Here is a 23,559-nt window from a genome sequence, read left to right on the forward strand (position 1 = left end):
GCTTCAGCGAGACGTCGCGTATGCGACTTTGGGGTGAATAGTCTTTATAATTGCGTATTTTCACAGTCTTATACTTCCAACGGTTTTACGATAAACGGATATTTTCTTGATTTAAAAAAAATTATCTTTTAAACTGACAAACGTATGTGTAATTCATGGCTCAATTCAAACGGGATCAAATCATTATTTGTCTCTCTCCCCGTTCACTACTGTACATATTTTTTTCCGAAATAAGGTCCCATGGTGATCCTCTGGAAGGGGAGGGAATTCACCTCTCAATATGCCACAGTGCCTCTTTTTAAAAAAGACATTTGCCCTAAATTATCAGGTTGGCTTTATATGCTTCAACTACAAGAATGAGTCCTTTATTTGAAATATAAAATATTGTATATAATTTAAGAGAACCTTTCTAAGCGTCTGTATTTGAATACCGTCTTATTTGAGAATTTACGGAATATATTCAGGCGAAGTTTGAGAATTAATTACTTCTTTTCTTTCTTACCATGATGGGCTGTCGTTTAATGTCAGCAATGCTTTTCTGATCTTAGATTGCTGTAAGGTATGTTTTATACTAAATACCTTTGTGCCTTTTAAAGGATATTATTAGGTTGTCATCTTCTATGATATAGTAATTACAGACGTGCTGATTCTGTCGTCTTATCTGACAGCTTCCGCCCTCCGAGTGGTTCTCAGCCAAAAAGTGAGATTTCTATTTGAGTAGAAATCCTTTTTTCAGTGAGGTGATACCTCCATAGGAGCTCATTAAAACCTCTAACCATCTCCATTAATCCAATAAAACTGGTCGCCATGGAGCCTGGAGTCAGCAACTCTACAGTGTCTTATCCCAAAAAAAATCTGCTTCTACAAGCACAGAAACTTTCATTATTTTTTTTTTACATTAAGGTTTTTCAACTCTGCGTGTTGAGGAGAACTTTTCAAAAAGTCAGCAGCAACAGCTGTGACCTGACATGCACAAAGTAGACTTTTTATATTTCCAGTTTAAAGTGTTAAAACGTGAGTCTTAGATGAGACTCATGTTCACTATAGACTGTACTGTAACTTGGTGGATGCCATGAGTTAGAGATTTGTCATAATAGGTAAGTAGGTAAGGTGTATTGAAAAAAAACTAGTGTTGTCAAACGATTAATCGCATTAATGTCATAGTTAACTCGCAATTAATCGCACATTTTTATCTATTCTAAATTCAATTCAATTTTATTTATAGTATCAAATCATAAGAGTTATCTCGAGACACTTTACAGATAGAGTAGGTCTAGACTAGGGTTGGGTACCGAAACCCGGTTCCACTATGGAACCGGTTCCTATGCAAACGGTAGTATTCGGACCGGATTAGAACGCAAATTTCGGTTCCTCATTTCGGTTCCGACTGAAATATTTTCCCTCTGTCGCTCCAGACAGCGGCAGACTCTTTCTTCTTTCTCCCTTTTACGCACGTGCCCGCTCGCGACTCGCGGTGTGAAGCGCGTGTCTGCGCTACTCCCCCGACGTGCACTCTACAATCACAGCTGATAGACGGCTTTTTGTACACGCTCCGAAACGGACGTAAAAATATCACACTTTCTCTGTAGTTTACCGTTAGCTAGCTATCGTAAATGTAGGCTACATTTAAAATGCCATATTTTCCCTCTGGGCTCACCAAAACGGACGTAAAGGCATATTAACCATTCACTGCACGTGATCGCTAGTAAACATATTACGCTCTGCTAGTCTATCGTTCAGGGCAAGACCCTGTAGCCTGGTGGTATTGTCTGCCCTTTCAAACTCCTCCCTGTGTGTACAGGCCTCTTGGACACCACCTGAGAGTTTTCTCCTGTGCAGGACATGCCATAAGTCAGGAGAGGTGTAGTATCTCACCAGAGAAGGCAAATATGCTCATTTTTATGCAAAAGAACTGCTAAAGTTTGAAGCTGGTTGGCATACCAACTCAACATTTATTTAGTTGTTAATAGTGTATGTTATTTGTTAAATTATTGTAGTTATGTGTTAGGTATTGTAATTTCCCCTTGCGGGATTAATAAAGTATACATTAGTATTATTATTATTAGGTGACTTAGGTTTACTTATTATATATTTAAGTACTTTAAAACGTTAATTGTTAAATTTAAATAATTTTCAATTTAAAAAAAACTCCATAAAAGAGCCTTTCTTTGATGTCATTTTTCAGTTTTTCAAGAATCGGTTTAGGAATCGGAATCGTTTTAAAAGTACCGGTTTGGCATCGGAATCGTAAAAATCCAAACGGTACCCAACCCTAGTCTAGACTACACTCTGTAGTTTACGAAGCCCCAACTATTACAGTGCTTGCCTCAAGAGCAAGCATTAGCAGTAGCTATTGCGACCGTGGCAAGGAAAAACTCCCTTTTTTGTTAGGAAGAAACCTCAGACAGACCCAGACTCTTGTTAGGCGGTGTCTGACGGCACCAGTTGGGGGTGTGGTGAATGGTGGCAATAATAGTCATAATAAAGATAGTGAAACAGTGACCACAATGGTAGTCATAGTAGTTCATGTCATAGTAGGGTACAGCAGGGCGTTACGGGTTGTAGTGTGGCACAGCAGCCTGGGTGGACGCGGTTGGACGCGGCAGGACGCAGTCGGACACTGCGGGGGATCGCAGAGCGTAGCAGGGTGTAGTAAGTCCATAGCGTCAGCTGCACCCAGGACCCCGGTGTAGGTGCCACCCAATTCCATGGCGATGTTCTGGGTGAAGAAGAAGCAAAGGGACTCCGGGGAGAAAACTCTTTTCTGGGACTAAGATGCACACAAAAGGAGACAAGTGAAAAGAGAGAAGAGGGAGCGGCTCATTGTGTCCTTGGAAGGAACTTCCGACAGCAGTCTAGAGTTATAATAGCATAACTAAGAGAGGCAGGCTAAAGTCCCTTGATTAGGGCTGCACGATATGAGGAAAAGCTGCGATGTGCGATAACATTGTTTAATATTGCGATGACGATATGACTTGCGATAAATATTCAAATGTGAATGTTAGTACTGTTCCCATGTCTTAGTGCTTTAATAGGTTCTTTGCGAACCTAAACATTGAATAGCCTATTCCCACTGAATAAAGAAATCAAATAGATAATTTTTGACATGCTTTTATTGAAGAAATTACACATACATGAGGCATTATAACTATAAGAAATTAACGTTCGACGAAAATCTTTTAAACTGACCTTTGTTGATCTGAAATGAAGACAGATTCAGCAACTGCACGGCCTATTTCTCGCTTAAAATGTTTTCAGAAACACGTTTCGGTGAACTATTTTAGTACAATATGAGATCGTATTCTGAACGAGACGCCATGACAGTCTGGCTGTGAATTTCTGGAGAAAAAAGAACCACGTGACGCGTTTGTCCAATCAGCTGCCGGTTTTCATTTTCTGGGAAATAATCGGACTGTTAATGGAAACAATACAGAGCAGCGCCGCCTGCTGCTATGGAGACGTATTACGCTTCACGTCGTCTCAGTGTGTAAACTGTTTTCCCTTATTCATCGTGTCAGGCTGTCTGTTGCGATGTGTTCATCGCGCTAGTTCATATCGCGATGACGATGAAAATTCGATGTATCGTTCAGCATCGTTCCTACCCTTGATTTCTTTTTGTCCCATTATTTTTTTTTTCTCATTTTAATGCTCTTATGAACATGGAAAAGTGGATCGGCTTGCTAAGTTTGTTCTTAGTTGTGGTATGTGCTTCTGTCTAAAGTCATCTATTGTCACCTGGCTTTGATGAGGGGGCGGAGAATTGGCATCAGCTGTGCGCTTGGCCATCAGCTGTGTGCTTGACCATCAGTATGAAGGTAAATATGGTGCAAAAAGGGAGAGCTTGTAGAATACAATGTGAGAACTTGCAGAACAAAAAATCTGAACTTGTATGTTAAAATTTGCACTTGTAAAAATAAAATTTGCACTTGTAAAAAATATTCACACACATGTGATCTGAATTTGAAGTCATACAAAGAAAAAAAACATGAGCGCTGATCTCAAAAAAAAAAATCTGAACCTGTAAGTTGAAATTTGCACTTGTAGAAAATGTTCACACACCTGTATTCTGAATGTGAAGTTACAGAAAAAATATTCACAAATGTGTAGATTGATATTTACATGAACACAATGACAGCTGCAAACTTATAATGCAACATTTACTCGTATACTTTTTTTTTTTACTCTGGTTCATTTTCCATCACAACCACAAATCAGTGATTACAACCTCTGGAATCTGTCACTGCAACTTCACATATGTGCTCTCTCGCATCACAAAGTGGCCAATCTGCGCACCTCGACTTTCACAACACTCTTGACGATACATTTGGTGCAAAACTAATTTGTACCTGTGGACTTAGGCTGTGGAGCTCTGAGATAACAGAACGGGAAAAGCCTTCTGCCCTAATCATGGTGTTGTTCATGCTGTAGCTTTAATGAACAGCTGACTGCTGTCCTCTCTTTCTGTGTACGGGGATGTTTGTATCATTGAGCCTGTGTCAGCTTCTTATCAGCTACTGCTGCTTGGTTCATCTCTCACTGCCCTCTGGGAGGATTACTCTGATTCCTACTGGAGAGGAAACTCCTCCAGTCTGCATGGAAATATCTTTTTTTAGATCTTCTACCCAGGGGTGAGAAGAAAATACGATTGTTTGTAGAAGATGATTTGTAGGGATGCACAGATAAAAACATATCTCCACTGCACAGACAGTGTGTATAGTACCTCCTCCAGTTCTTCTGAATATTTTCGGCCGGCAGATGCAAGAACATGAAAAGATAAAATAAGCTATTTATTAGTTTAACAGTGCCTAGTTGAAGCTACTATGAATCTAGACCAGAATGCACTAACACTGTCAGGGTTAGAGGTTCAAGTCTCTCTTACTGATCCACCAACATGCTATTACAATATATCGGCTAATAACATCGACCAGCGACGTGAGATTGGAGGCATGTTTGTGTCCATCTGATTTGTATAGGTCCAATATTCACTCTCCTTTTTAGCTCTGGTCTGGTCTCCACCAACTCCTGGGAAAAAGGAAGAAAGAAGACTTCAGTTAGGTCAGTTAGTTAGGTCAGTTTGGTGCTGGGCAGGTATTGTACAGTGGGTTTATCAGACGTTATTTGCTTAAAAACAGCTGCTGGAAACACTAGGGTTGTGTATCGAACCTGGTGCCAATATGGTTCCTAATTGACCAGTATGTACCGGACTGAATATAGCAGATTTCGGTGCCACTTAAATGCCTGCGCTGCTCTCTGGTTCGCCGAAACAGACGTTACAGGCAACTGAAACCATCCAACTGCATATCATGCTACTTAACATTACACTTGACAGCAGTTGAGGTTTGCCTACCGTTAGCTAGTAGATGGCCTAAACACCTTTTTTTTAAAGGACAATTCTGGCACAAAATGACCAGACGAACACCGTGCAACCAGTAACATAGCTCTAGCAGGGCGTTCGTGGTTTGACTGGTCATGTGATTCCCAAGATGGCGCCTGCCTGTATACATGAAGGCTACAGTCTTTATAATCTATCTTTTTAATAAACTGTCTGTACACTTACAAAGTTCTCAATGCTTCGGTTTACATGTAGGGACCCTCATTATGCTACAGTTGAAGTGTGGTGCTATTTTGAGCCTTGTTAGTGCCCCGAAGGCTAGCTTTATAAGCTAATAAGCGGTTTGCGGTATCTTGTTTCAAGGTAGAGAGACATTCGATTAGCATCAAAACAGATCCCAGAGAACGGTCGACTCGGTACACATATGTTATTAACCCCTAGGTTCATTTTGTGCTGGAATTGTCCTTGAAAATGCTAAGAAGCTTAACGGTCTAAAGTGTGGCTATATATCACTCGAAACGATTCCACTGAGACGTATAACAATCAGCATCTAAAGACACCATGTACTCAAGCTGTACTTTTTGACAGAGTTGTCAGAGAAGTGTGCATTCAATTGCACATCATAAGCTCATGGAGTGTTCAAGTGCACTTCGAGAAACTCAGCTGCTGTTGTAAAGTACCCTTCTGCCATCTTGTTGTTCTTCTTGTTGTTTAACAGCAATTGACTGGTGAAATAAGTTATTGTTTTTACATTTTAAATACAAATTTGACCATAGGGCCTTAGCAATAAACAAGCCCTTCTTTAATGTCGCCAACTGTCATTTTGCGCTGTAAAGTATCTGTTCAGGCACCGGTTAGGCACGGCACATTTTTTTAAAAAGTATTGTTTTAGCACCGGTATTGGAAAAAAACCCAAGCAGCAACCAAGTGGCTTTTTTAAAAGTGGAACCGTTTACTTTTTTACTGGAGGAAGTGTAATGCGGTTTGAGATAATTTAAACAGGTTTGTCTGTGTCCAGGGTCTTTCTGCCTGCCTGTTTTCTGCCCTCATCCACAGAGAGCCTGTGGCTCAGTGCTGCTGAAGTGTGGTTTTTAAATGGCTTGTAATAAATGGGTTCTTTAGGCACTGCAGAGCTGCTCCACCTCGATATACTCCCTCCGCTATGTATTTGCAAGCTGCTCCTGGGCTGATAAAAAAAAAACAACAACCTGAAATCACCTGCTGAGCTGAGTGAGTTTTATTTCTTTATTTATTCAATAGGTGAAACTGCTGGAGCGTACGCTTGTGGCAGCTGGAGGTTTTATGTTACAGAAAATGAACCTTCAGGTTGCAGGCAACCCTGAGCTGAGTGTGATTTACCTCTGTCCATAATTAATGAGAGTACTCAGCAAAATTGGAGATTGTAAACATTAAATATGCTAGTTTAGAGTTAAGTTTGTCTCTCAGTGTATGGTGGGAGAGTCATGTCCAGTGTACTGTTTGTGTTTATAAGAGGGGAACTGAAGTTTCAGGGGATGGTTCTCTACAGCAGGGGTCTTCAACGTTTTTTAAGCCAAGGACCCCTTAACTGAACGAAAGATGGAGCAGGGACCCCCTACTACATATATTTTATAAAATAAAGTTGCATATTAAGTACAATACCTACAATAACGTGTAGGGCAGCCTAAAGCCTTTTAAAAATACCTTTTTTTGCATGTCATATTAAGCTATTCAGATTAATAATTGTTGGCATGATTTTATAAATCATGTTTTAATGCTAAACATACATGTGGCACACATCTGTGGATGGCCTTAGTGACTACCTTGACTATAGGCCAGTAAGCAGTGGGGATTTATATTTGCTAATAATATGTTGGATTCATGTTAAGACTTTTAAAATCTTTGAAAAAACTTTCAAAAATTAACAATAATTTTGAGGCCCCCCTGCATTGACTCTGAGGACCCCCTAGGGGTCCCAGACCCCCTGTTGAAGATCCCTGCTCTACAGGTTCATCACTTCTTGGTTTCATGATTATCAGTTTCTCAGTACTTTAATGCATTTTGAGTCAAAGTGTTTGACTTCTTCAGCTGTTGTGTTTTGTCAGACCAACCGTCCAAAACCCAAAGATATTCAGTTTGCTGTGATGTAAAACGGAAAAGCAGCATCCTCTCACTGCAGCTGCAGAATTCTTGCTGATAAATTTTATGTCAATCTATGTATGGACAGACATTTTAAACGATCAATAGATGTGACTTCACATTAGAGCTGGGCGATATGGAGAAAATCAAATATCACGATATTTTTGACCAAATATCTCGATCTATACCGCAACGATGTTGTAGTGTTGACTATTGGTGCTTTCACAAAATATTTACACAATGAGATTTTTGATAAATAATCATCAGTAATGTGGATATAATGACTAAGTGGGTAAAGGCAAATAATAGAACAGTTACAACAGTCTGGTAAGTTCAGAAAATGACATCCCTTTACTGTAATGCAGCCTTTAAAACCAGGAAAAGACAACACTTATGCCATATTACGATATTACGATATCCAAAATCTAAGACAATATATAGTCTCATATCACGATATCGACATAATATCGATGTATTGCCCAGCTCTACTTCACATACCGAGCTGGTAGGGAATCTGTGTCTCTGCTCATTGGCCCTTCAGCAATTCACACACTATTTTGTGAGGGGAACATATTTTTTTTTATTTTTTTTTATTTAACCTTTATTTATCCAGGTAAGTCGATTGAGAACTTATTCTCATTTGCAACGGCGACCGGTCACATTCACACAGTTCCACGTTCATACCTGGAAGCTTCCCAGTACAACCACAGTCTGATCTGCTGGCCACTGAGCAGCTCCACTGGAGTGGTTGGGGTTAAGGGCCTTGCTCAAGGGCACCTCAGTGGTGGTGATGAGGGAGGGACAAGCGCTGCTCTTTCACTTTCCCCACCCAGATTTTTTTATCCTGTCGGTCTGGTGATTGAACCGACGACCTCCCGGTCACAAGCTCGCTTCTTAACATCTAGGCCACCACTGCCCCAAGATCTGTAATATAACATTAAAAGTCCCCCCAGCCCAATAGTCATGTTTGCTGCACTGAGTTTGTGTTTGGAGATCCATCCTCTGTCCCTCTCTCCATGAGTGATGTTGTTGGGATGAACTTGCGTTACCCTCTGAGTTAATGTCCCGGAGCAGCTGAGCTGCTGTGTGATGGAGGGACAGCTCTGTCTGTAGTACGGTTCATTTACTGAAGCTGAGCTGACAAACGAACAAACCAGCTTTTGAGGCTACAGGTCAGCTCGCTGCATGTGTAGATAAGGTGTGTCGATTTTATCACACAGGTGGGTTTTTGTCACATCGCCAGCAGGATGCGGTGTGTCGGAGGAGCTACTGGCTCCACAAGTATTCTTCGTCATAGTAAAGCAACATTTGAAATGCAACTAAAGATTATTTTCATTGTTGATCTGTCAACTATTTTCTCGATTAATCGATTAGTTGTTTGGTCTATAAAATGTCAGAACATGGTGAAAAATGTGGATCGGTATTTTTCCCAAAGCCCAAGATGACGGCCTCAAATGTCTTGTTTTGTCCAAAACTCAAAGATATTAGAGAGTAAAGAAACCAGAAAATAATCACATTTAAGAAGCTGGAACCAGAGAATTTTAACAATTTTTTTTCTTAAAAAGACAATCGATGATCAAAATAGTTGCCGATTAGTTTAATAGTTGACAATGACAACTAAACGAGTTATCTTTGCAGCTGTAATTTGAAAGATGTCTTTGAATGCTAACCTGAATGTTACTCAACACAGATGGATACACAGGAGTGTCTTGGAGGATTTAATGAGACTACAGGTGTATATTATGGTATGCCATCTTGGTTAGGGTTGTGTTCTGATAGGCTAGTTGTTCTTTTGGCAAAATAACTGGATTCCCTAAACTCTAAGGTAATTCATCTTTTATTGAATCTGTGATTTGTCCTTTTTCATTAGAAAACCTCACTAATTATTTATCTAAATCCTAGCTGCTCAAAGTGTGACCCTCGAGTCCTTGGGAACATTTTGTGCAGCTCCTGAACATGAAATGAAATACGTGCATTACATTTGAATCACCCTCGTTCCATCTTAATACTTTCACTTTCAATAGCTTACATTTAATACACTACTCGGCTACTGCGTCAAACTGCGGGCCCCCGAAAAACGAGGAGGTTTCAGGAAAAATGGATTAACTTGTCGGACCTCGGGGGACAGAAAGTGAGCACCAAATTCTCCTGTTTGCAGATAAGGTCTGCCTTATCTTATTGCTCACACTGTATAATGTTAAATGCCATTATGAGACCAATCACAAATCAAATGACTTCCTGTGCTGTCCTCAATTATATGCTGGCTCCCTAAATTGGCACTCAGTCATTTAAACCTTGAGAAGCACTGGTCTAAATTGACAAAATTCTGAGCATAGAAAAATGTCTGACCAGATACTTGATGTCTGCCTCAGGTAATTTTTTTTTTTTTTTTATAACTCCTGTGTGCACACACTGAAAAGAGAGTCATTCTAGTGTTACTGTCGCACACAAAAAAAAGTGGACTTTTGGTGTTTGTGTTGTAATTCTGAGCTGCCAGGTAAGCTGCAGGTGTTGAACGGGGGTAAACCTGCAGCTCTGTGAGGTTTGTGACGTATCTGGGCTTCAGACAGACTGACCGAGTGACTTGTAGTATCTGTAGGTCAGATCACACAGAGCAGCTCTGAGGCAGCGCGTGCCTCGGGCTCCTCCCCTCTGGTCTAAATCAAAGAGGTTTATTTGATTTTTATTTTTTTTTCCCGGCTGGGTTTTCTGCCTGACTGAGCACCTGACTGCACGGCCGAGTGAACAGCTCGCTGTACCTCGCAGGCTGTTCCTGCTCTGCCGTCCTCAGTCGACGAGGTACCACGAGGGACTCTCCGGTCAAATCTGCCAGAAATCAAACTAACGAGCTCTGACAGGAGGCAATGTGCTACCTGCTGGGAACACAGCCAACACTTTTCTAGGGTCCTCTCTGAAACGCCTCTCAGACTTTACCCCCCCCCCCCCCCCGCCGAGCTGTCGACATGGATCTGTTGGTTCCTGTCAGAGGTTTTATCCTGGTAATGAGTCGTCTGTGGTGGAGGGCAGTCAGACTGGACTTAAAACCAAAGACCTTTTAAACCAGAGATCACTGGATGGCTGTGTGTCCTGTCTTATTAGACGGACGACAGATTGAAGTGTGAAACCACTGACATTCACTTCTGTCCAAACCAGACTAAGCTGACCTGAACATTTTTAGATGAATCATCAGTGACACCATTATTCACAAACCTAGCATTAAAGCAGAGACTGAACTCTAACCCAAACTCACCCTGTTTGTTGGTGCAGAAACTAGGGCTGCTCGATTGATGGAAAAAGAAATCATAATCCCGATTATTTTGATCAATATTGAAATCACGATTACTCATTGACTTTTGGACAGATGTTGCATTTATATTTATTGAACTTACAGCAGTGAAACAGTTAAACCAATCAACAGTGAAAACACTTTGAAATGTGAAATTTCCTATCAGTATTTCCCATTGAACTGTTGATTGAATTCCCCTTCAGAACACAAGACAGAGTAAGAGTTTACTTGCAAAATGTAATGTCCAAAATAATAGTTTTTCTCGATTACGTTGTTCTGTGATCGTCATGAGCCAAAATCCTAATTGCGATTGAAATTTGATTAATTGCACAGCCCTAGCTGAAATAAATGTTCTCTTCATGTCCCTCAGGTGACGCCATGCCTGTCTGTGTGTTTTCGGAGGGGGCGGGGCCAGGCGCCCAGGTACCAGCACACCTGACCAGGATTCCCATCGCCCTCATCACCACCAGCACCGACTGCTCCAACAAAACAGTCAAGGTTGGTAGGCAGCAGAGAGTCTTTTCATTTTGACACAATAATAAGACTGAGACATTTCTCTGAAAGACAGAAACTGTATCTGAGTGTTGTAATAATTGTTGAGTGTTAATAATAAGACTACTTTGACGTTTGGTACTTCAAGTGTATTTTGATACCACTACTTTTTGTACTTTTACTAAATGTAAGACTTTAACCGAGTGTTGCTACTTTACTTAAGTACAACTAATTAGTCACTTTCAGGAATAAATTGGCTGAAAGATGTCTTGTGCAGCTCTTCACATGACCACCTATAAGAACATTTATTTATTTACGATACATTATTCATTCACAAAGAAAATTGGTGTCCCTAAAGGTTGGATTTTTCCTCATTTATTTTAATTAAGACATTAAGATCAATTTCCAAAAGATGATTTTTTTTATTCCTCTTTTTAGTCAACTTTAGCATGGGTTCATAAACTTATGAGTGCCACTGTATTTATGAAAACCAAAGCAGGAAAGTAATCCATCTTCTGTCTCGCAGCTCATTTTCGCTGCTCAGCTTTCTGACGTGGCTTCGATCCGTGAACAGGCCCTCAGTGAAATTCTGCGGAGCTTCGGTGAGACCTAAATGCTTTTCAGGTTGTCTCTAAGTAAAATGTTTTTCTTTATTTCTGCAAGGGAAAAGTGGTTAAAAAATGCCCGCTGGTGTCGTTAGCATCCGACAACGTCATCCTGAAGACTGTCATCCAAGGTAACGCTCAAGCATGTGCTTGTCTCTGTGTGTTTCAGCTGTCCGTTTGATGCTGCATTAGGTCGAAGCCGCTGCCTGCTGGGTTGTGTGTTATGAACTAGTTTTCAGAGCAGGTTGGTACAGAAGGAAAGAGTGAGTTGAGTGCTGTTGTACTTCAAAGGGCAGTGTTACTACAAGGAAGCAAACCAGTAACCTGTCAGTCACAGAGGGAAATCATCTTTTTGTGTGCTTTCGGTAGAAGTTTTGATGATGATTTTTAGAAAGAAGGAAACACCTGAAATTATAGCATTAAATTAAAAGATTGATTAATCATTACTTATTGGAGTTGTTAGTGATCTGTGTTGGTGAATTTCGACTATCTGAGCAAAGAACTAATAATCTGACCAGCCACTTGGTAACAGCTTTGGGTACAGTTTTTTTTTTTTTAAAGGTGCAATATGTATGTAATACTGACAGCTAGTGTTTAAAATAGATATTGCAGTACAAATTTCAAAATACTGGAGTGAGTCGTCTCCCCCCCCCACCCCCTCCTCCCAGACTCGAAGTTCACGGAGGTTGCCAGGCTGAGACCGGAGCATCCACAACAATGTTGCTAGACGCTTGTCTCACATAGCCAGACACTTCACATCATCACTTCACAGCACAGTAGCGTAGCTAATGTTAGATGCTGGCTATATTGTCATAAAAGCCCGTGCTCACACGGAGCTCTGTACTCAACTGGCAGGCAAACTTTTTTCGGCTTAGAATTACAATAGGAACCGCTAAAAACGCTGTCCTCTCCGCTCAATGGACAGACACACTTCCTCGGCTCAGAATTACGGTGAGAAACGCTAAAAATACCACTACCTTGCCGTCCTCTCAACCCGACTGAACACACTTTATTGGCTTAGAATTACGGCAACAATCGCTAAACACACTACAAACTCACGGTCCTCCCTTCCCGTTTTACAGCCCCCCTCTCTTGGCTTAAGATAACTCACCGTTGTGGGCTACGGCCGCTGAACACGCTACACGTTGTAAACAGCCGTGGCCCGCTTGCCTGGTACTCCGGTAACGTTAGCTAGCAGTTAGCAGGGTTAGCATGGCGGCGTTAGTCAGGACCAGTCGGGATCACTTTACTGGCTGTGTCTCAATTTGTTTTTGCGAGTAACGTTAAGGAACTCAAGTACTCTAGCTATATAATTCAATGTGAGTACACAAATGTTGAAATGACATTAAATGCCCGTCCATTGTAGCCGTGATACATTAGCCTGAAACTAATGCTTACCTGTTCAGGAGGAAATTAGCCAACTCTGCGTCCTTTTGGGCTCTAAGCTGTCTCCATCTTTCAAATACATCTCCAATATTTACCCGGGGTTTGTTACGTATCTGGTCATGCAACTGTTAGAAACATGCCGTTTTTTTTTTAGGTCGGGTAGAATCTATCTCCGTTGATCCTGTTCGTTTGTTTGCTGCTTTCATGGCTCTGCTAACGTTACAGCTGTAGCGCGCTGGGTTTATGTTTTTACAGGTATATCTGACAACCCGGCCTGGCTAACTGGGCAGTTGATACCAACACACAGGCCGAAACACAAACAGAAATTCCATCACGGAAATTTCAAAAGGAGAAAATACTGACATTAGCATTGTTGTCAGAAAAGATAGTTTTTCAACTTAGCGTGTTTCCTTAATATCTGATGACGCATTGGGGTCATTTTTGGATTTATTACAGTAACTATATTACATATTGGACCTTTAAATCCCGAACAGGGTTATAAATACAACTTGATGGTAAGATATATTTAATAGCGTAGGCATTTTGTTCTTTCAAAGGTCAGCACTGTGAAGGTTTTTGTTGTTGTTGGTCAACGATGATAATTTGCATTTAAAAGGTTAGATTGTGTAGAGCAGGTTTATCAGAGCTTGTACTGCTGGAAAATGGGACTGAACCAGACAGTAAATGTGCTGTAAAAATTAAGATCCCAAAGCTGCACTGTAGCACCGAAGAGGTGATGGCGTGGAGTGTTTCACTGTGTAAATGTGTGTGGGCCTCTACAGACTGTATGTGTGTGTTAGGCCGTCTGGATTGTAGAAGCAGACAGAGGCCAGTGTGTGTTATTGTTGTCTTGTCTGTGGCCTTCATATATCTGAGCAGCCTGATTTAAAGAGCCACATAGAGCTGAGGTTCTTATTGTGACGGGGTACATCCTTTTATTAATTTAAAATTCTGACACCTTGTCTGTGGGTAGATCCTAAATCGGATCTGCTACGCTGGTCGATGTAGTTAGGTTTAGGCATAGGGAGTGGGGATTGGTTAGGGTTAGGGTAAGAATACCATGGTAAGCCAATCGGAGGCAGAATAAGGCGGGCCATGAGGCACGTCCTTTGACGTCGACACGTCTAGCGGATCCAATCTAACATCTACCCTGTATGTGTCTCAAGCTGAAGGATGAGCAGGTCCACCTCTCCTGTATTGATGGTTTATCGACGGTTTTGGTATGAACTGTCATCCAACTGGCCTTATAACATTCAATGACATCTTAATGACAAGTCCAAATGGTTCCACTTTACTCGAGGTCAAGGAAAACTATTCACGACACAATTATAATGGTGTCGTGACAGCCAATGTCAAAACCAACCACTTATGACAGTTTAATGAAATGTTAACACACATGAAGCTAAATAGTTGTTTTTCAAGTTCGATAATTGGGCCTGGTATGACATATTTATGACTGGTTATAGGTTAGGTTAGCTAGCTAGCTAGGTTATATTGTCTTGCTTAATGTCAAGTTGTCGTCACACAGAGATTGTTGGGTTACACTTTACTTGAAGGTATCTACATAAGAGTGACATGACACTGTCATGAACATGTCATAAACATTATAAACAAGTCATAAACGTTTATGACATAACGCTTCTTTTAGTAAGTGTCATTCGGTTTTTGTCATGACAAGTTATGGTTAGGGTTAGAGTTAGGGTTCATGTGTCATGCTCGCTCTTATGTAGATACCTTCAAGTAAAGTGTTACCAATTGTTGTCTTTGTTAATGTCAAGTTGTCATAACACAAACCTCTCAAACAATGCCAACTTTTCATTAAAAGTGTCACAATTTACCGAATGACACTTAATATAACAGCAGTCATAAACATTCATAAAGACTTGTATATATTCATGACAGGTGTCATGTCAGTCTTATGCACACCCCTTTCATATGTTCCCACATGTTCTGCGTGTGTTTTGCAGAAGAAGATTCTCCGCCGAACTCCTCGTCTCAGAGCCCGTCCATCAACGTCATCCTGTTCGGAGCGCTGGCCAAGGACTTCAATCAAACTGTCAATCAAGGGGTACGTTCACTCAATCATCAAAGATATGATGTTTAGACGGAAACGTGTGAAGGTACAGCAGTTATTTTGGATGTTTATCTCGAAGCATGTGTTATCAGATAAAAAGGATAGAAATATAAAATCAATATCTACTACATTATGAGTACCACAGATAACTCCTCAAGGTTTCTTACTGTCTTGGACTGAAGAAGTGCAAACAGTAACTTTTTTGTAACTCCTTCTAAAAGAGATTTTTCAGCATTTATGAGTCGTGTATCACGTGAATCTATATTGAGCGTGTGCAGATATGCTGTTGCGATAAAGTGTGGATGGTGATGTCTGGCTGCTAAATCTAATTTGCAGTTTATTTTCTGATTCTTGTTCTCTCCTTTTTGTCAGTGTTAACACAGCCTGCTCGAGTGTTTCTTTTTTTACCCTTCTTCGCCTTCCTAGACAACTCCAACTTCTTTTTGGATGTCCCATAATCTTTGCACAGAGGCCAAAAAAAAATCAGTAGTCCATGCGCTTTAGTTGGTTGGAGACAATTTAAAATCCGATGGATTGTATACTCCGTCGGATTTAAAATTTTTCGCCTTTTAAATTTACCAAAAGCCATCCAAATAGTTTGTTTTCTAATTTAGCTCCGATGATGCGATCCGCTTTGTCCTGCTTAATAAACACTGATGATTGTTTTGGAAAATGCTGCATGTTTCTTCATCTTTTCACTTTAGAGGACAGAGAAAATAATGCAACAGTGTAAAATTTTTCTCTGAAAAAGGAAAGGAAAATGCAGTTTGAGAAAAACCGGTTACACTTCACTTGAAGGTATCTACATAAGAGTGACATGACACTGTCATGAACGTGTCATAAACATAAACAGTCATACATGTTTATGACATAACGCTTCTTTTAGTAAATGTCATTCGGTTTTTGTCATGACAAGTTAGGGTTAGGGTTCATGTGTTCATGACAATGTCATGTCACTCTTATGTAGATACCTTCAAGTAAAGTGTTACCGAAAAACCTTTGTGTCATCTTTAATTTTTGTTTACTCTTCATATAATTTGAAACAAATTTATAAAACTATACGGAATACAATTTTTTTATTTTACCGAATGAGAAATAAGAATATGGTGATGATGATGTATAATGATGATTATGATAATTACTTTTATGGCTTTATTGTTCCATATGTAAATTCAGATTCTTGCGAGACAAAAACAACAAACCAAACATCCTTTCGTGTTGATTTTCCTCTAAATAAACTTGTTTAAATGATATACTTTTCACTTTAAATGTAAATGTAAATGAGAATTTGAATTTGTATATTTGTTTTCCTTGGATGTATTTGGTTTTTCATCGTTGCTGTTCAGCTTGCGCTCGTACTAACACATCTGGCACAGACAGTTTACTGGCTCTGCATACCCGACACTCTGCTTGGAATAACACATGATTTACTACATTTAATATATTCAATAGATTTATGTCAGTTGTCAGTGTCCTTGTCAAACAGAGAGAAGTTTGGAGAATATGCTCGGTCCATAAAGCCTCTGAGGCCTCGAAGAACAGTTTGAAAGCCTTTCTATAACATTATAATGTAAATATTCATGTGAGATTGCATTAGGCTAGTTGGAAGGCGGTCTGTGGAAATTGCATTTTTCTGCATCATAAAGCCTGTGATTTGAATAAGGTAATGAGCTGAGTGATCTGTGTGACTTGTTGATGAGTAGGACATTATTCCGTAGGATGAGATGAATTAATTTACTTATGGTGAGGTTGGAAGAAGTGTTCGCTGAGCTGTGTCGAGCCTCTGATGGTTGGAAGTAACTGAATATCCTGGGCTTTGAAAAAAAATGAAGGGGGAAGAGTGTATACCTGCAGTTTATCCAGACATTAACCCAGTGGTGGAATGCTACTTAGTTCACTTACTCAAGTACTGTACTTTATTAGGATTGTTTTTTGGGCATTTTAGGCCTTTATTGGATAGGACAGTTTAGACATGAAAGGGGCGAGAGAGGGGGGAGTTACATGCAGCAAAGGCCCGCAGGTCAGAACTGAACCTGCAGCCGCTGAGGCGAGGACTGAGCCTCTGTAAATGGGCGTGTGTTCTACCAGGTGAGCTACCCAGGCGCCCAAGTACTGTACTTTAGTCCAATTTTGTACTTTACTATGTTCATTTCATGCTACTTTCTACTTCTACTCCACTAAACGTCTCTTAATCGGATTAATAATATGAAATATAATTAATAAATATATATGATGATGGATTGCAGATTAAGTTACAACTTTATTGATCCCCGGAGAGGAAAGTAACGAGCTACCCAGCAAATAGATAGTATATAAGTAATTAAAATGAGCTCCACCGTTAACAGCTGCAACGTTAAAGTGATGAACATATTAATGCATTCACAAATAATTCAGTAATATAATGTATACACATTTCTAAAATGGGCCATTCTGCACAATAAAAAATGTTGGTACTTTAAGTATATTTTGATGCTCATACTTTTGTACTTTCACTTAAATAACATTTTGAATGCAGGACTTTTACTTGTAACACAGTATTCTTACACGGTTGTACTGTTTCTTTTACTTAAGTACAAGATATGGGTACTTCTTCCACCTCTGCCTAAACCGCTCCAAACCATTTTATTCATATATTGATATAGGTAGACATGGACAATAATGGACAAAACTACAAAAAATAAAACCAAAGTTGCAATAAACCGGATTTATCCTTTAACTTTAAAGTTATAATCCTTGAGATTTCATAAAATAAAACACTGTTTTTTGGTACAATTATGATATTGTTTCTGCAAAATCCTGTCAATGTATTTACATTTAGTGATTATCCCTCTATATAACAGTTTTCTGTCAGCGGCAGAGTCTGCCAGTCCTGGGCTGAATTCAAGTTCATTTGCACATAAAGGCTTCACAGGAAACAATGCAGGCATGTAATCCAGCATTTCTTTGATCTCGTTGAAATCCGCCTCACTGTTTACCGTTTTCTACAGCCAAATCAGAGCTATATTAAGTGACTGCTTATGCATATCGAGCGTTTTTACTGCCGCTGCTTCATATTAAAAGCTTTCAACTGGCTTTTATTAGGGATGTCCCGATCGGATCGGAGCCGATATGGGCATGTTTTTTACTGATCGGGGATCGGCTAGTCTCGCCGGATGGAGCCACGGTTCCGCTGCAAAATAGCCTCAGGAAGGAATTTGTTGTGGTTGAACAAGTGTACGTCCAAAAGTTGTAGTCGTGCAACAGAAAACTCAGATTGGACAGATAGTCTAGCTAGCTGTCTGGATTTACCCTGCAGAGATCTGAGGAGCAGTTAACCATAGTCCTCAGAAATCCACCGGAGTCTAGAACGCCAACACAAAGACAGAGGAAGGTGACGGACATCCGGCCGAAAAGAGGGACATCTGGCAGAATTTCCGGAAATAGACTAGGGATCAGCAGTCACCCCGATCACCATACTCCGATCATTTACGTCAGTATGAAGTAGAAGTTTATTTTATATGTGAGTTTTACAAAACTAGCTAGCTGCACGAAGTTAAATGTATTAAGCTTAAGACATCTTTTAGTTACTTTGTTTACTTAGTTTTTTTTTTGTAAATAAAAAAAAAAACGGTGTGCAGCTCTATTATCTAGGCCAGGGGTCTTCAATGTTTTTTAAGCCAAGGACCCCTTAACTGAAAGCGAGACGGATCAGGGACCCCCTCCTACATATATTGTATAAAATTACCTTGCGTATTAATCTGGTCCTACAATAACTTTTAGGGCAGCCTAAAGCATTTTTAGATACCTTTTTTTCCATAGAATACTAAGCTATTCAAATAGCCTAATAATTGTTGGCATGATTTTATAAATCATGTTTTAATGTTAAACACACATGTGGAACGGTCAATCCTTTGAGATGAACTGTATCTGTGTATGGTTACCTTAGTGACTACATTACCTATTGGCCAGTAAGCCCATCATCAGTGGGGATTTATATTTGCTAATAATATGTTTGAATCATGTTAAGACTTTTTAATTTTTGAAAAGACTTTCAAAAATTAACAATAATTTGGAGGCCCCCCTGGAGTGACTCTAAGGACCCCCTAGGAGTCCTGGACCCCCTGTTGAAGATCCCCGATCTAGGCAAATACAAGTATCGGATCGGGACTCGGTATCGGCAGATATTAAATATTTTAGAAATTGCATCGGGATCGGGGGCCAAAGAAGTTGATCGGGACATCGCTAGCTTTTATTGCGGAGCAGCCACAGGAAACGCAACAAATTTGTCACCACTAGCTCTTCTGTTTGTTCTGACAAAGTAGCTGCAGCAGAGGTGCTGCCTCCAGACGTCTGGGACCTGCAGTATTAAACACTTGCTGTCACCACATCAACCAGGACTGAAATGTTACGGATTACAACTTTAGCATGTGCCTCAAAGAATGGATGATCCATGAATCATTTGTGTATCAGAGCTCTGGTGTGACAGTTCACCTCCTGCAGCTCCTTTAAACTTTACAAACAGTGACTCTGAATCATGGTTTACTTTGAGTCCACTCTGATACTGTCGCATGTGATGTTGTTTACTGAGCTGTTTTTTATTTATTTTTTTTACCTGGACAGGGGGGACAGGGAACACATCAGGGATAATCGTTCCGTCAGCTGCATCTCACTGTGTTTGTGGTTTCACCCTCAGTGGCATCCTGATAGAAGTCAAAGCGCCGTAAAGCTGGTTGAAGGCAGGAAGTCATCACAGCCCGAGCCACTGCGCGCGGCTGGAGATCACAGGCGTTTTTGTCAGGCCGCGTGTCTCCGTAACATGATTATTCAGACTATCTGCTGTCCCTTTTGTCAGCCTCGAGCGCAGACTTTAAAACTGTCTCGGGGGCAGCTGACACACACCTAACAAAAGACAATCTCCACTTTTCACACCAGCTTATCTTCGGCGGCTTGTTGTGACGTCTTACTTAACGTCTCCAAGGATGCAACATCTGCTTCAATCTGTCCTCCCTCTGGGAAGAGGGATGCATATTTATCTCTCTTTGCTCTCCCTTTTTAATCCCTGGTTTCTCTGCTTGTTCGTCTTGTGTTGTTCTGCAGGATGTGGTCGTGGCCTCTGGCTTCACCGTGGGCAAATCTCCCACAGTTCATAAGGACAAGCTGCACCCCTGCAACCTTCTGCTGTCGGGAGATGACGCCTGCATTTATGTGAGGACTGTGTGTGTGTGTGTGTGTGTGTGTTGGGAATGCATTGTCATTGTTAGTCCTCACAAATATAAAAGGACAAACAAGGTGTGTGTGTGTGTGTGTTCTTGTTTAACTATATTTGTAGGGTCCAAAAACCGGGAATACAGTATACTTGTGGGGTCCGAACAGCTTAGTGGAGCCAAAATGCTGGACCCCACAACATTAAGGGTTAAGGTTAGGCATTTAGTTGTGATGGTTAAGGTTAGGATAAGGGGCTAGGGAATGCATTATGCACAATGACGGGTCCCCACAAAGATAGTGAAACGTGTGTGTGTGTGTGTGATGTTTAGGGAATGCATTATGTCATTGTTAGTTCTCACAAATATAAAAGGACAAACAATTGTGTGTGTGTGAATAGAGTCTGCAGGCTGTAACAGTCTGTTAGACCATGAGATCTTGTGCAGGAGCTGTAAATTGAACATGACTCCACGTCAGCGTCAGACTGACATAATAACAGCATGACGAGTCTGTTTACCTGCTGATGAATCTCCCATCCTTCTCCTGTTTCGCCTGCAGGCTCAGTCGTCACTACGTTAACAACGCAACAAGGTTCCTCAGATCTACAATTGACTCTCAGTCATCTGTAGGGCTGCAACTGATGATTATTTTCAATCTCGATTAAATTATTTTCTCGATTAATCAATGAGTTATTTGGTCTATAAAATGTCAAAAAAATAGAAGAAAAAAAGTGTAAACTTCAGGCCACTTACGTAGGTTATGGCGAAAACATTGCGTGGAGCTCCCGCAGAACCATAAATCAGCCTTAATGTCTCCTCTCTGTCTTCATCCTTTAGGTGACCCTCCTGCCGCCCCCGCTTCTCGATCCCAGATCCCCGCCGGCCGCCAAGAGGAGCTCTGCGCTCTCCGCTGAGGTCAGAGTTAGATTCTTGGTTGGCTGGAGAGGCTGCTGGAGTGTAGTGGGGGTCTTGTATCTGTCAGGATGCTTCATGTCAGCTGCCGGCTGGATCAGTGCCACCTCGGCTGGATCAGAGTCTCGGCAGACCTCTGTGTGTGTCTGTGGTGGTGGTGATATGGAGAGGAGGATTGTCAGTTTGAGACAAGAGTCTTTTATATCTTCAAACTTCAGTAACTGCGTTGAGCAACCCATCACTTCAAACATGTAGAAATCAGTGTAGTTGATTTTATTCACGGCCCGTCCGGCTCCGTAGACGTGTCATCGGCAGGATCCACGGAGTTTATCCGTTTCTTCTTAGTCTTTAGAAGAGTTCAATTGTTTTGAATGGGAAAATGTCATCCACGTGAATCGTGTAGATCCGAAGACTTTTAAGATTTTTTGCAGCTTCAAGATATGTATGTGTGTATATATATATAATACACACACACACACACACACACACACACACACACACACACACACACACACACACACACACACACACACACACACACACCTCATACCTGCAAACTCAGAAGGGCTCCCCCCCCCCGAGAAGAAAATAAAGGTAAACACAAAATTTTCCCGGTGCTAAAACGATACTTTTAATATATCTATCTATCTATCTATCTATCGAAGCTGCACTTTCAAATGGCTCTTTGTTATTTTGCTTATTTAAAGCTAATGTACTTGCAATTACTACTTCAGGGTTGAAAGCACTTAATTGGAAGTCGCTTGAATTTGGATAGCGTTTTTCATGGACTCAAAGTCGCTTAAAATCGCGAAAATATACTTACAATTCAATTGTTCCTTTCCAGCGGTGTCCGCCATCTTGGTTGAAAAATGTGGCCCGCTCGCTGAGTTTGCAAGGTATCCTGGGTAATTTCATCTCCCACTTCATTTTAAGCCTGCATCGGACCTCATTATGTTTTGAGGGTTGATTTTAAGGGAAAAATAGCACTCCCCCTTGCTCCCTAAAGTATTGGGACACCCTACCCCTACACGAGAATGCACAAAAACGAGGATTAGGTCAAAAATCTACGGGAAGGGGAGGTATTGGGACAGAGCCTTAATTAACTTTGTATCAACTCATTTGGCAATGGCTTGAATGTAACGGCCGTTCATTTATATAAAATAGTAGCTTTGAAATTGCTGATAATGTTTTCATAAACACATTTTTAGGATGTTTTTTGATGCGTACACCATTTCTTTTCCTGTTTCAAAACGGACAAAGCAATGCCACAAATCGCACGCACATTCCTCAGTGAATGTTAAGCAAAGTTGCAAAAATAAAATAACGTCAGACTTTCATGATCAAAGCCGACTGTTGGACTGCAGAGAGACATGAGGACGGATATAGAAGTCAGCTGAATTCTGGGTAGAGATATAATACTGTAATAAAGCATAGCTACATATTGTTTGATCACCTCAGGAAATAAAATGTATTCTATATAAGCCAGTTGCAGATCAAGTAACGGTGAGGTGAAGCTGTGATCAATATTTTTATGACCGAATACATTAACGGACGCAACGGACAGAAAAACACTCACAGATTTTAAGAAGCCTGTGATCAAAGTTTAAAAGCTGATTCTAACTCTTTGAGTTTGATCTGCACTGTAGAACAAATGCTGGTAAAAAATACATTTTGGATGGACAGACTGCCTCTTTGATTTTCTCTTTTAATGAGTGTATGCTCATTTTTCAGATCTTCATTATTCTCCCCTGAAAGTCACATCTGTCTGAGGAAACGTTGAAAGAGACGGAGGAAGTTGGAAACTTATCTTGGGCTCTGATCAGTCGTTTCCTAAGCTTTTAACATTTGTTAACTAAGGACACAACAGATGTTTGAAACGTCAGTCGTGTCCTTAGTTAGCCTTTATCACAGTCTGCAGTGATGATACAGTGAGGTGATGATGAGCTCTAGAGGGTTTACCTCGATGTTCACACACACAGTTAGCAGGTTAGCATGCATGTTTGGCAGCTGTTAGCCCAGTTACACACACAGTTATAACACTGATGATGATGGATGAGACATGATGTATTGCCAGCCAACTAAAGTTCTATTTTAGATATTTTCTGTGGTTTCCAGTGAAAATGGAAGCGGCTTTGATTCAAAAGTGTCTGTGTTAAGATTGACATGCAGCATTA

General features: G+C 40.6%; 1 protein-coding gene across 1 annotated transcript in view; it reads left to right on the plus strand.

Annotated features, from left to right (window-relative positions):
* The window catches only part of pot1 (protection of telomeres 1 homolog), a 78,094-nt gene that overhangs the window by 9,562 nt on the left and 44,973 nt on the right, over window positions 1-23,559 (plus strand). The window contains exons 2-6 of the mRNA XM_031279734.2: window positions 11,107-11,234; window positions 11,892-11,964; window positions 15,187-15,287; window positions 20,370-20,477; window positions 21,311-21,388. Coding sequence (XP_031135594.1) covers window positions 11,107-11,234; window positions 11,892-11,964; window positions 15,187-15,287; window positions 20,370-20,477; window positions 21,311-21,388 — 488 coding nt within the window. The remainder of the gene's footprint in view (window positions 1-11,106; window positions 11,235-11,891; window positions 11,965-15,186; window positions 15,288-20,369; window positions 20,478-21,310; window positions 21,389-23,559) is intronic.

Source organism: Sander lucioperca, chromosome 7 (assembly GCF_008315115.2).
Source record: "Sander lucioperca isolate FBNREF2018 chromosome 7, SLUC_FBN_1.2, whole genome shotgun sequence".
Lineage (NCBI taxonomy): Eukaryota > Metazoa > Chordata > Actinopteri > Perciformes > Percidae > Sander > Sander lucioperca.